At 38.9% G+C, this 13,736-nt stretch overlaps 1 protein-coding gene across 1 annotated transcript; it reads right to left on the bottom strand.

Moving 5' to 3' along the window:
* Window positions 1-5,199: 5,199 nt before the first annotated feature.
* On the bottom strand, window positions 5,200-12,219 carry LOC104230222 (PP2A regulatory subunit TAP46). Its single transcript, XM_009782960.2, has 9 exons — window positions 11,893-12,219; window positions 11,677-11,799; window positions 8,255-8,341; window positions 8,049-8,153; window positions 7,755-7,916; window positions 6,880-6,915; window positions 6,718-6,789; window positions 5,873-6,153; window positions 5,200-5,748 (listed from the first exon to the last, which is right to left on the bottom strand). The coding sequence occupies exons 1-9, from the start codon at window positions 11,983-11,985 to the stop codon at window positions 5,496-5,498; spliced, it is 1,212 nt and encodes a 403-aa protein (XP_009781262.1). The 5' UTR covers window positions 11,986-12,219; the 3' UTR covers window positions 5,200-5,495.
* Between the last annotated feature and the right edge of the window lie 1,517 nt (window positions 12,220-13,736).

Here is a 13,736-nt window from a genome sequence, read left to right as displayed (position 1 = left end):
GGAATTTCCCCACTGTGGATGAAATAATTCCACGTTCGGGGAAGACCAGGACTGATTTCAAGTACTTTCCTGACGGTGAGCCTGAACCCGTTGTTTCCGAAATGGATGTTGTGGCGCTCGCTGCACTCAAGGATATCCTAACTACGTCGAACTCATACATGCGGGCAACGACGTCGTGCAAATACATCACCCAGAGTATTGCGCGTTTTACGCATACCCGTTCGTCATTGGTTACACACTTCCCCTTTCTTCCCTGGCGGAGGACTTTTATCGCTATTATGGGGTGTGTCCGGCTCAGCTCTCTTCATATATATACAAGCTCTTCCTCATGCTTACCAAGTACGTGGAACCGGCCTGCCTTGGGATTTTTCTCCATCACTTGCTTCACCTCTTCATACCCAGCTTTTACAGGGGTACTATGATACATCTTTGTCACCGCGGGACCAAGGGCTTGGTGGTGAATATGGATGATAAAACCAATCGCCGCTTTTGAAAGAACTTCTTCTTTGTGAGGACGGATCGCGTGGTGTCAAATCCTAACAGGTTTTCTAAGGAGTGGAATTATGCCCGTAAGTTTTTTTTCTTTTTAGACGGCTGCTCGTTGTCCCCTTCCAGTGATCTGATTGTTCTTCTTTTTCCTTTTTTCTTTATTTTGCAATCGAGAAGGAACCTCATCCGCTAGTCGCTGATATCTGTGAGTGGGTGAGTCAGGTTTTGCCCCATACGATGGGGATTCATGAATGGTCGTCGTTTCATGAGAGATTCGGGCGTATACCCTCTGCTGGTGAGTCATCTCATTTTGCCCTTGGTCATTTTGCCCTTTGTTCTATATCTTCATCCCCCTTATTTCTTTTTTGGTTTAAGCTTTTTTCGTTGGTAGGTTGGAGTATCACGAGGAGGGCGAGGGCTCCCATACTTGCTTTTCGTCAGTCGAGTTTCTTGATCGGACCTGCACCGATTGCGGCTGCAAGTGAGAGCGTTGAGGCCGCTGCTACTTTACAGACTACGGCCCCTCCCGGACTCGGACGTCGGGTGGTTTTTTGTCAGGCGGAAGCTTTGATTCCCGCAGTTCATTTGGTGGACGAATCATCTCGGGACGATGGCGAAGAAGCTCCATTAAAGAGGCGGAGAATAAAGGCTGATATGGTACCCGAGATTGAAGGGCCTTCGAGGGGCGATCCCGTATTGGCAGTGTCCGAGCCTGATGGTGATGTTAATTTAGACGAGGAGACCGTATCCCCCTTGGGAGTGGAGGTGGTGCCCGTTTCTGGCTTGGGGGAGTCTACCGTGGTAGGGGCAAAGCTCGGAGGTCGCTGCGATCATTTCGAGTGGTCCATTGACTTCACAACAGGTATGTGCTCCCTCTTCGGCCAGCGAGAGGTCAAAGGGCGTGGTAACGACCGCGTTCTCAGGTCTGAACGAACAACCGAGATGGAAACGACCGCTCTGAGGGAGGCGCGACTTGATGAGCGAATTGGTGGGCTTGAGAGAGATGTCTTTAGCTTGGGTGATCAAATTATTGTTCTCGAGGCCGAGAGGGCGCGATTGTTGGCTTCGAATCTTTCTCTTGCGTCCGCCTCTGTTGACGTTCCTTTCCCTTTGTGCGAGATGTGGATCCATGCTGAGACCTAATGGGATATATATAAGGGCTTGTTGGCAGCGATGAATGTTCCTGAAGCCGCTTTCGAAGAAGTTCGTGTTAAAGCGCGTAAGGCCCGGCTTGCCTGCGACTATGACCCCGCGACACCGGAGGCCGGTGGAGACGATGAGGCCGAGAACAGGCTTACCTTTGATGATGAACATTCTGATGGAGAGGGTGACGGTGGAGGTGAAGCCGCTGAACCAAGCGGGGAGAGAGATGACAGCGTGGATGGGGATAATGCTTAGTGAAGCTCTTGTACTTACTTTTTCCTCATGTACTTAGTTAGTTGGATGGGCCCCCCTTTTTGGCCATTTGTAAGACACTATTTTTCCTTTGAATGGAACTGTTGATTTGTCCTTGATTATACGTCTTTTGCCTTTCCTTTTCTTTTCTTTTCGAATTTCTTGGATCTTCTTGCAATAAGTCCCTGACTTTCGGTAGTTAATTCGAACGGGTAGAATATAGCTTGTTAATTCGAGCGAGGTCGAATTTGACTTGTTAACTCGAGCGAGGTAAAATTTGTCTTGTTAATTCGAGCGAGGTCGAATTTGACTTGCCAATTCGAGCGAGGTCGAATTTGACTTGTTAATTTGAGCGAGATCGAATTGGTCTTGCTAATTCGAGCGAGGTCGAATTTGACTTGATAGTTCGAGTGAGGTCGAATTTTGACTTGTTAACTCGAGCGAGGTCAAATTGGTCTTTCTAATTCGAGCGAGGTCGAATTTGACTTGCCAGTTCGAGCGAGGTCGAATTTTGACTTGTTAATTCGAGCGAGGTCGAATTTGTCTTGCTAATTTGAGCGAGGTCGAATTTGTCTTGCCAGTTTGAGCGAGGTCGAATTTTGACTTGTTAATTCGAGTGAGGTCGAATTTGTCCTACTAATTCGAGTGATGATGAATTTGACTTGCCAGTTCGAGCGTGGTCGAATTTGTCTTATTTTGCAATTCGAGCGAGGTCGAATGTACATTTCCTGTGTTGGCGTGATGTGTAAACTTGGTGGAGTTACGTAAAAATTCCGTATGTTGCTTCGGTTACTCGTTTACTGAAGAATATTACATATTGTTGTATGGTCCGTACATACATTCGAGGAGTCCTTGTCTATCTAGTCCCTTCATCGCTCGACCTGAAGAGGTAGTTGATAGGTCGGGCGATGAATGTCTCGCTCAGGCTTCGGGACGTCTTAATGTATGTACGCGATCGAATTTTAGCTACTTGTGTAGTCGCATGGTGGCTTTCGCGAGCGCGTGGGTGAGGTTCACGCACTTGTGTTCTGCTTGTGTGTTGGAGAGGTTCGTATGTTTTCCGGGTTGGTGACCTAGTCCCAGTCTATACAGATTTTTCCTTTATGGCGTAATGGGGGGGAGGGGTTTCGCTCGACCGTTACCTGCAGGATGATATGGCGCAGAGCGTTTTCTTGGTGTGCTATTTTGATGGCGTTTGTTCCCTGTTCGTGTGTTTGTAAGGATGCCCTTGTTCCTGTCCCACTCTAAAAAGAAATAACAAGTTAAAGGCAAACGAAATCGTTTGTTACCTCGACTGATTGGTTGACGAGTGGAAATGAGCGACCGTGTTCCCTTTTTTGGCTATGCTTCGTAGCTGCTATTATTGGTTAAGCTGATATCCATCGAACTCGGGTGATATCTTGCGGGTCTATGGCTTGGTGTTTTTGCCGTCTCCGCTACTTGGATCTGGCAAGTCCCTTATATATGATTGACAATGAACTGAGATTGCTAGCTTCAGATCAGATATCCGCCTCGTACTTAGCTTCGGTGTTAGTCGAATCTGGGCACCTTGTGGGCTGATGGCTTACTTCGCCCGTTGGGATCTTCGAGTTTAAGTCCCAATCCGATCCACTCCCGAGTGCGTGAAGATACGAAAACATAAGCCACACCACAAGCACACAGGCAAGAATGAGTTTTGTCATTTCAAGAAATTACACAACAGGTTATTATTTCTTTCTAACAGGGAGGGGGATGTATGCGCAAGGTATAGATTGATATCCAGCGCTAACATGGTGATAGGATTGCGGACATGCTAAATATGTGACGGCCACAGTCCTAGTCTGACAGCTTGCATTCGCAACGTGCCGAAACTATAACTACGTCGAAGCGTAGTTTTCGTATAGATATCAGACATAATTTCGATTTCCTGCAAGGGTCTAGATTAAAAATTGGTTTGGTTATTTCAAGATCTTGCCTACAAATTCCTCAAATTTGTGTTCGTAATGAAATGATGAAGCTACAACGAACGGGAAGTAGAACTAGAACCAAGTTTAGATCTAGAGAAAACTAAAACTTTGGCCAGGAAATCTCCACAGACGACGCCAAATTGTTTGACCAAAAAGTTTTAGGCCCTTTTTGTTAAACGAATTTAATAAGGAGATATAGGGTAAATCTTAGTCAAAGACAATCTCTTCTAGATCAGGAATCACAAACAAGTATAAACTATTATAGTTGAGCGTGAAAGGCCAATATAGCCCTGCTTGTACTCCACAATATAATGAAAAATGACAATTTACATAATATCAAATGGAAAAGAGAAATAGCAACAGAAACGATTCACGCGACTGTGGGCTAGGCAGATCTGTATTTTCTTGAGAAGGTTGAATTACAGATGAGTATCAAGATTCTAAGCTCTTTTCTCCTTTAGGCGATAAGTCTGAGGTCATGGACCATCTTTCCTCTCCGAAAGGTGTGTTCTTCTTCGATCTTTTTACTGTCCTCCTTTTTTACCCTCTCTCCTAGTATTTATATAAAACACTTTCATTACCCATCGGTCCTTAACCAGTGTACCCTTATCTTTGGAATATCATGTGGAATAATCCTTTAAAATGACTAAGTGTCGAACTAGCTGTACGAGCCTCATGAGTGCTCGATTTCAACCATAGCCAGACTACTTGCCGGTGTGTTGCTTCCTAAACGTGACTTCGGCTTGGCCGACACCAGGCCGTTCTCCCTTAAGTAGATTTTTTTTTATCAGATTTTGAGACATACAACTATCAATCTCTAATATTTAAAATTTTCAGTAAGACATTACTTGGTTTGCTAATATTATCATCAGTCTTTACCAATATATGATTTCTCTTAAAAAAATATGTTTCACTCTCTAACTAAATACGGGGGGGGGGGGGGGGGAATCTCAAGATAATAGTTTACAGAAAATAAGTCATTTCTGTAAAATGATTCCATCATTCTAAACACCCTAATAACATTAAATTATTTTTCCAAGATTGATAATGCCGAATTGATTTATAGTAGCAAAAAAAGGTACAAACGCCGAAGCATGGTGTGCCACGCTTTATTTGGCATCATGGAATTTTTTCTGGTAATATCAGTAATATTTGTTTCTAAAATGCTAAAAAATATATCGGCTTGCTTTTATGAAGTATTTCATTCTTTTATGGCATGAAATGTGAGAAATTTTCTGCATTTAATGGAACCCCTTGGTGGACATCCCTTGAAGGAATGATTATGCAATCTTTGGCATGTAAATGAAGCATTTACTATAAATGTGCTTCATTAAAATATTAGCTTGTAGTACTATTCATTGGAACAAAATTTAAGTACTGAAATTAGTTATCCTCCTCTTACCATATTCTCAAGATACAGTTGTTACACCAAATCCAATCATCTACTAGAAAAATTAACATTATCAACTTTCAATAACCACCACTTTACAATGCATCATCTACCTAGACATAACACAAAAATGAAGCACAAATAAAACAACAATAAAATAGTAGTTTTCAACTGAGTGACAAACTGGTGTAGCATTGACAATGAGTTTTAATTTAGAAGGCTACCTCAAAAAGGTTATTTTTGTAAACTCTTAAGACTCTGCAGCAACTACTTCCTTAACCACAAGGAGTTAGCTTCTTGTTGCCAGCACCACGAGGGTTGTCATCTTTCCAGTCATCCCATGCTCTTGCCTTGTCCTGGGCGGCGTCATCATCATCTTCTTCATCATCTTCACCTGGCCTCGACTTGGGGGTGTCCTTGTACCATGAGGAATTTGCTTCTTCCATGAGCTTAACATTCCTTTCTTGCCATTCGTTCATCATATTCATCTCCGTTAATCCAGCTTCTTCTATGCTCATGGTTGGCAATCTAGCATTTGAATAAAGATATGACAGTTAGTTCTTCAACTTACTTGTCCATCAAGGATCTAAAACTGGAGTAGCCATATTAACTTTGTATTCAAGAGATGATGTATTCAAGAGATGATGCATACCTATAATGAGGCTGGAAGACCTGGGCAGCTATTTTTTCCCGTTCAGTTGTTGGGTTCCTACCAACAAGACTTGCAGGTCCAAAAATTAAAGGTTGATGTTTATGTTCATGTGCCTGTGAAACCTTGGCCCTCCCTTCTATGACATCTTGTGCAAAAGTGGCACAGGTGATAGGTGCTGCAGGTTTTGTATGGTGTGCTCGAGCAGCAGCATCGCGATGCCAAGTTTCTACTTTTTTGGTGCGTTCATCGAGTATTGCTTGAGAAAATTCTCTCTCCCCATCCTACAAAAGAAGTAAGAAAATACATGTTTAAGCAAAGCATAACCTTAGAGAGCAATGCTACAAATCTGTCTTTACATGATACGGAATCATTATGGTCAAAAACAGTGGTGCAAGCTAATGCTGATCTTCTAGGTAGTCTTGAGGGAAGGATTAAGCCCCCCACCCACCCACCCACCCACAACCCACAACCCAAGGCAAGGATACCACCCTAAGGCAGAAGATTAAGGAAATCAAAATGAACCCTGCAAGAAGCAGTGTTGAAGTCATTTAAAGCTGTATCACTTCCTCTTGATCTAGCATTGTGTGATAATTGCACACCCAACAAGCTCCAGAACAATAGTTCTAACAAGGTCTCTCTTAGAAAAATTGCCTCGTTCTCTAAATTGCATAGGGGCAGAGCCACAGGATCAAATGAATCGATGATATGAACTAATTTAAGGAAGAGATAATTAAGGATGGAACACACAAGTTCAAAGAGCAATAGCCATAATCAGAGGCTACCAGAAAACAATGACAAATTAGAACAGAAAGGAAGCCAATTCAACTAAGCTTGTTTAACATTACCTGAAGCTGCTTCTCCTTCACAGCAGATAGTATTTCTTCCTCTTTCTTCAGCATTTCAAGCAGATCAAAGGCCTGCAGGGCAGTATTTTGGAAACTATGAACATAAGATATCAAACACAGAAAAAGGATCAATTAAAACGAGTATAGAAGATCTTAGCAGACCTTACAGAGGCCCAAGGAGATAGTTGTAAGCCATGCCTGCAATGCATAATAGTTTTGAAGAATCAGAAATTTAGTCAAAAGTGAATACAAAGAAGCCAGAACTTGAGGTTAAAAATAACTTGACAGAAGCGGTAGAAAATTTTGCACAAATCAGGGTGTGTGTATCTTAGAGGAATAATATTAGTTTAAACAATATAATGGCATCTAAAGAGCAAAACGAGATTCTTCCAAAAAATCACATCCAAAATGGAATATTGATAGTCAATGATGTCTTGAGCAAAATCTTGTGAGGAAATTAGGTTCAAAGGGTGAGGATAAACATTTCATGCAGATAACTCAAACAAATAATGAGTGCCTATCCAAGAGTCCACAGAAAATAGGCTCCAACAAAGGAAGATCCAAGATTTAAAATTTATGGGTTCAAGTTCGGGATTCTACAAAAACTCATTTGATTTACCAAGTTCCAAATCTATTATTTGTACTTATTTATGAATTTTTTAGCACATATTCAAGGTCCGAGCCAAAGCTATTGGGTTTGGATGACCCCGTAGGTTGAACTCTACATCCGCCCCTGGGCTCCAATGTTGTGACCTTCACTTGGCAACCTCTGAAAGAGCATTGCAGCAACTACTTAGATGCTCACCAACATCATCCAATAGACTATAACTTTTTTTATAACTTATATCAGATAATATATTTAAAGATTAACCAGCTTCTAAAACTGTTTTGAGCAATTGCTTGAACCATAAGGATGATCACCAATTAAGAGCAAGTGTGTCATAAAAGTTGCAACACCAGATAAAGAAACAGCTGACAAGAAAAGAAGCTTGTGCTAATGCTCATGTCCATGCATAACTAGGGGAGAATTAACTAACCTCCCTTTCTTCTTCTCCATCATCATCCAACACATCATCTTCTTCAGTCTCAACAGGACTTGACAATGCAGCTGCTTTAGTTGATCGTCCACGACGCTCTTTCCGCTCCTTAATTTCAAGTAGTTTAGACTCAGCAGCTCTTTGACGTTTGAAACGAGCAATCTAAAACATCATGTACTTTGTAAATCAATCTCACTAAAAAAAAGTAAAAGAACCAAAGCTTTCTTGTGATAAAGTTCCAATCCCTAAAAGTAACTGTCATATACAGCAATTCAACCGTTAAATCCAGCCTACCTTCTTAGCTCTACGATCTACAGAAGAATTAGCTCCACCTTGTGTAGATGTTTCTATCTCCTCTTCAGGAACAAGTTCCATTGTTTCACAAAATGAAATGAATTCCTAGAGATAAAAGAAAGGCAAATTAAAATGAGAAGATACCACTAAAAGATAAATTTTATTTTCCATAGGATATAATCTATTACACATCTTATAGTCTTTACCTTTAGCTTAGCTTGTGAAGCTTTGAGTACTTTTATCCTGTCATTGTCTGCAACTTTTTCTGTTAGCTCTGCAAGATAATAGGGGACCTGAAATAACGCAATATAAGACTCCATAACCCATTGAGTAAACCAGCCAACTAAAACAAGATCAAGTAGAATTTCTATGCAATATTGAAGCAAACTAAAAGTAGAAATGGATAAAGGAAGAACATCAAGTTTGATATTAGCAGATTCTAATAGGTGTTCAGGCAACTGATTGTCGTATGGACCTACATTTAAAATAGGTTAGATCGAAACCAAAGAGTCACTTCCAACCACAAAACAACTTGATGGAAGGAGCTCCGAGCCCTGACCGATGAAAAATAGGTTCATGTTCCGCAGAGTGACAAACCACAGGTTGATTCCCTTACAATCACGAATTTACTAGAATTTCCATGGGCAATGGTAGCACACATATCAAGAACCAGAGGAAGCCAAGGCTTAAACTGCCAGACAGAGACGAGGAAACAAGAGATGGTGTTTTATACAGACGATGATGATGTTACAGGTAGGATAGAGAAAAGGGAGGAAAAAAACAAAGAACTAGTGATAATGAAGAGGAGGGTGTGGGGAAGCACGTTGTGGAAGAAAATCATGATCAACAGAAGGAGAAAATACTTGGTGATGGTGATGAAATAGGTGGCGGTGAAGTACTCTTGGGTGGTCATGGAAGAAAATCACAATAACCAGCATGACCAAAATGATTTAGCTGAAAACCTTTCCACTGTCTGAGATAGGGCTGGGCATATATCGGGTAAAATCGATAACCCGAACCGTTAATTGTTTATTGGGTTATTAGTATCGGGTTATTGGGTTAACGGTTCGGTAACAGTTTAGAATTTTTTCACTACTGGGTTATCGGTTCGAGCCTCGGTTTGCCAATTTTGTTAATGGATTAACCGATAACACAATAAGAATTAATAAAATTACGACTTTACCCTTAAGTATATACATATGTTAGGCCTTCAGTTCATTCTCCTATTCTTTCTCAGCCGCACTCTTCAGTTGCTTCATCTTTATTCTTCATAGACCTTACTAGTTACTCCTAGCGTAAGTATTTAGTCTTATACATTAGGCATTTAATTTTTATAACAAAATTCATCTTCATATTGGTATTTTTGACTGTTAATGATTCTTTATTTTTATTTTTTTTTCGTTTCTTAATTTTGTGAGCTCACGTTGTGCAGCCTATACCTACTACCAATTTCTCTTCGCACTTATCAATTCTCAATCGACAATCTTCGTCAATTTCGGGTATATTTTTTAACATTATTCTTCTGTACAGTACGCTGAGCTTTGATAACAGGACAACATTTTCTTGCCTTCTAGGTGTTTTTCATTTCTGTGTTAGTATTGCCCATGCACAGATCAAGGTTTTGTTCTATGGTTTCTTTTTTCAGGTTAGACATTTGACAAACAACGTCTAGTTTATCTTGGACTGTTATTACTATATGTTTGGACTTGTTAATTTTAAGGTGAAATTGCTACTGTTTTGTATTATTATTAATGTATTTGGACAACTGTTGTTGAAGAATTAATACTATTCCAGTTGTGGCCACTGGACAGAACGCAGAAATGAGTAGTATACTATATGTGAATTCTTCTCTTTTTTGCTTAACTCCAGGGAATTGTTTTCTCTTTTTTGCTCAACTCTAGATTGAGTTATCTTATCGGGTAAACTGATAATGATCGATAACGGATAAACGGATAATACATATATTATCGGTTCGGTTATTGGTTTATCAAATTTATAAACTGATAACCGATATGCTAAATCGATAATATTTATAACCGAACCGAACCAACCGATGCCTACCCCTAGTCTGAGAAAGTGTGAACAAAAGGCCTACTATGAGTTACAAGTTTCTTTACCTTCTGTAGTAGCAATGAAGTTGTGGAAAAGTTTTAGTAGGCGTTTGGACATGAATTCCAAAAAAAAAAAAAAAAAATCAAATTTGGAATTTCAATAAAATTTGAATTGAAGATGAAGTTGTGTTTGGTTATAATTTTTGCAACATATTTGGATGTCTTTTTTTTCAAAACCATGAAACATGATTTATACCCCACAACTTGTAAAAAATATCAAAACCACCTCAATTTGATTATCCTACTTGAAATAAACAATCAAAATGCTTTTTATTTTTTTTTATGAAGTAAGTGAATATTATTAACCAAAGGCATCAAGAAGATGCAAATGTTACAAAGAAAAAGAAGTAGCAGCCCAAAAAAAATCAATAAAAGATATATCATAAACAATCAAAATGCTATTGTTTAAAAATATGGGGTAAATTTGTAAAACTAAAAACTAGGAAATTCTCATTTTCAAGTGAAAGAGGAAAAATTGATAAGAATGGGATAACCAAACATTGTTTTCAAATTTTTTTTTGAAAGAAGCAAAAAATTTGTATGTCCAAACGGGCTCTTAGTTTACTTCACACAGTTTTCAGTTTTCCACACCCCCCTCCCCCCAATTTTATCAAGAACCAATTCAGAGGGAGCATGAGATTTAGAATACACGTCATTAATCCAAAAACTAAACTGTTTTAGCTTCATCACTTCGCTTTAAGCTGTCTTTTTTAGTTTATCTCTAAGTAGATGCTCATAATTCATACCCCAATCTACTAATAGCATACATACACGGCTTCATCAGTGCAATTTTATTATTACTCTACGCATCAAAAGTTGAGGGGGGGGGGACTAAAAGTGCCCACAAGTACCTATCATGGCTTAAAACTTTAGAAAAGCAAAAAATAATAAGATACCATGATAACAAAAGTAAACAACAATCACTATGCCTCAATCCCAAACAAGTTGGGATCGACTATTTGGATCCTCACTGGCCATGTTTCTTCATTTAAGCTCAACTTATGTCATCATCATACCAAATAAAAATTAAAGTGATAAATATGCTAAATATATATGGTCAAGTTACTCCTAGAAATGCAATAGGTTCAAAATCAATGTGCTAACAAGACCTAAACATATTTCCAACTAGCAAATATCTTAGTTAACTGCGTACCCGCCCTTTAGCCATCTATATTTAGATAGAGAGGGCTTATGAGTGACAGAATTTTAAGCCCAAAAAAAGGGGGTAAGAAATGTGGGGAACACCAGAGCCTCACATAAAAAGATTTGTCTAAGCAATCTCTTTGAGATTTTTAATAAGTCATGGTTTATTAGAGGAATTCTATTAAGGAACCTCCCATAACCATATTTTCCCATCCCTGATGATGAAATGGATAGTTTAATAGTTTACCCAAGAGTTACTCAATGAGATATTTTTCTTCCATTGTGCCTTATCTTTAGCTAAATCTGCACCGATTCCAAAAAAGTGTAGCTCTTTCAAGACATCAAAAACAATGCTTACAACAGATAGTACTTACCAGAATATATTTGAGATTAGCTGTGCTAATGTCCTCTTTAGTCTCATTAACAGAAAACAACCCTAATTTACCGATCATTTCTTCACACTGTCTCAAAATCTCGCAGCCTTTCCTCACAGTGTCCTACAAATCCACAGCCAAAACATACACAGATTCAAATAGCACGCTAAAAAACAGATCTTTCAGTATTATTTCCCAAATATAAATAAAAATTACTTGATCAACGCTCGATTCCGCGGAAGCATGGATTTTTGAACCCTGCTCGAATAGAGCTGGCAAAGGCATCTCTTGCATGCTCAGTTCGCCCATTGCTGATTGTATAAGCTTTCGAACTGGATAGCCAAACCCTAGAAATCAATAATTTGTGAGATTTGAGCCTGAATTTGGGATCTGAAATTGTTGAAATTAGGGTTTGATTTGAATCTGTAGAGAAAGCGGGTTTCTAATGGGATGCTCGAGTAATCTTCGCGGCAAATCGTACGATTCTGGCTAAGGAAATGCTCTCTATGTTTCACTATTTTTAACTTTTTAACATTTGATCGTGATTTACACTATTTCATTTTTTTATTTAAGATACTTAAATTTTGAAATTTTTAATGTGATAATTGCTTTTTACACCTAACGGATAAACCCAATATATGCTTTTACACCTAATCGAAAAAAATGTTAGGTGATGAGCTACTCGTGTCTTTTCTAAGTGGGGCAAATTATTGTTTTCTGATAATATGTGTATTGTTAATTACATATTGGATGAAATGAATAATGGAAGAGATGAAAATTTAAGAGCCAACCTAGATAAACCCTTAGAGTTAGCACAATTTGTCAATTGCATATTTCAAATTATCTAGTAACCAGGGGTGGCAAACCGACGAGCGGGTTGGATATGGGCGGATCGAAAATGAGTAATGTAAAAAATAGATAAATTATCCGGTTCGACCCATATTTAATATAGATAAAATACGGGTTAATCAGTGGATAATATAAATATTCATATTATACCTGACTTATTTAATACGATCACTTTTGGGAGAATTACTAGTCTCCCAAACTTAAGGAACCCCCAATTTGAGGTTTTGCGAATGTAAAAGTTAAACCTATTAGTTATCCATTCTCTAAGTGTATAATATGATTCTTATTCATATTTGACTCGTTTTAAAAAAGTTCATTATCCAACACATTTTTAATTGACAGTATGGGTGGATAATTATTTTATTTTAACCATTTTGCCATCACTATGAATGAGAACCTTTACGTAACTGGTAAACGTGATGTCATGTGACTAGGGAGTCACAGGTTCTAGCCATGAAAACCGCATCTTGTAGAAAATGCAGGGTAATGTTACGTACAATACACCTTTGTGGTCCGGCCCTTCCTTGGACCCCGCACATAACCGAAGCTTAGTGCACCGGATTGCCCTTTGCCACCACTACTAGTAACCATATTTTCCATTGAGTTGCTAGAAGAACCAATCAAGGAATAACATATCTAATTTTGTTAAAACGTAAATAAAATATTAGAAAAACAAAAATATTTCCCATCCCCATTGTGCTTCTTAATCCCTTGGGTAATTACCCCATCTTTTTCTCCTTTTATAATTGTAATTTTTGCTTTTTTAGAACATTGGAGCCTTCGTTGATTATTATACATTAGATCAACTTATAGCGTGTCTTGGTTGTTTTAAAAAAAGTGTTTTTTTTGTGTGTGTGTGTTTGGGAGGAGGGTTGCATGTGCATAGCTTGTTTATGTCCATTTGAGTGTTTATGTGGCAAAAAACCAAAGAGGTTGAAGGTACCTATAGTGAGTTTGTTGCTCTACTATTTTTGTAGAAAATCCTTATAGATATATGTGGGAGTAAAATTTGTCAAGTGAAATTGTTATGTGATGGTCGTGGATGAAGGTGAAGAGAGTCGAAGTTGGTGGTTAGTGAGTGAGGCGTCGTTGACGTTGACGATGGTCTGATTAGTGCTGGAGAGATGAAGACATTGAAAGTAATTTTTTCGTATGGTTGGCTAAAGGTGGTACACAACATAGGTATTTTATGAGGAATAACTCATTTGTGA

Source organism: Nicotiana sylvestris, chromosome 11 (genome assembly GCF_000393655.2).
Source record: "Nicotiana sylvestris chromosome 11, ASM39365v2, whole genome shotgun sequence".
Classification (NCBI taxonomy): domain Eukaryota; kingdom Viridiplantae; phylum Streptophyta; class Magnoliopsida; order Solanales; family Solanaceae; genus Nicotiana; species Nicotiana sylvestris.
The sequence above is the reverse complement of the archived record's forward strand: the minus strand, read 5'-3'. Positions and strand labels throughout refer to the sequence as shown.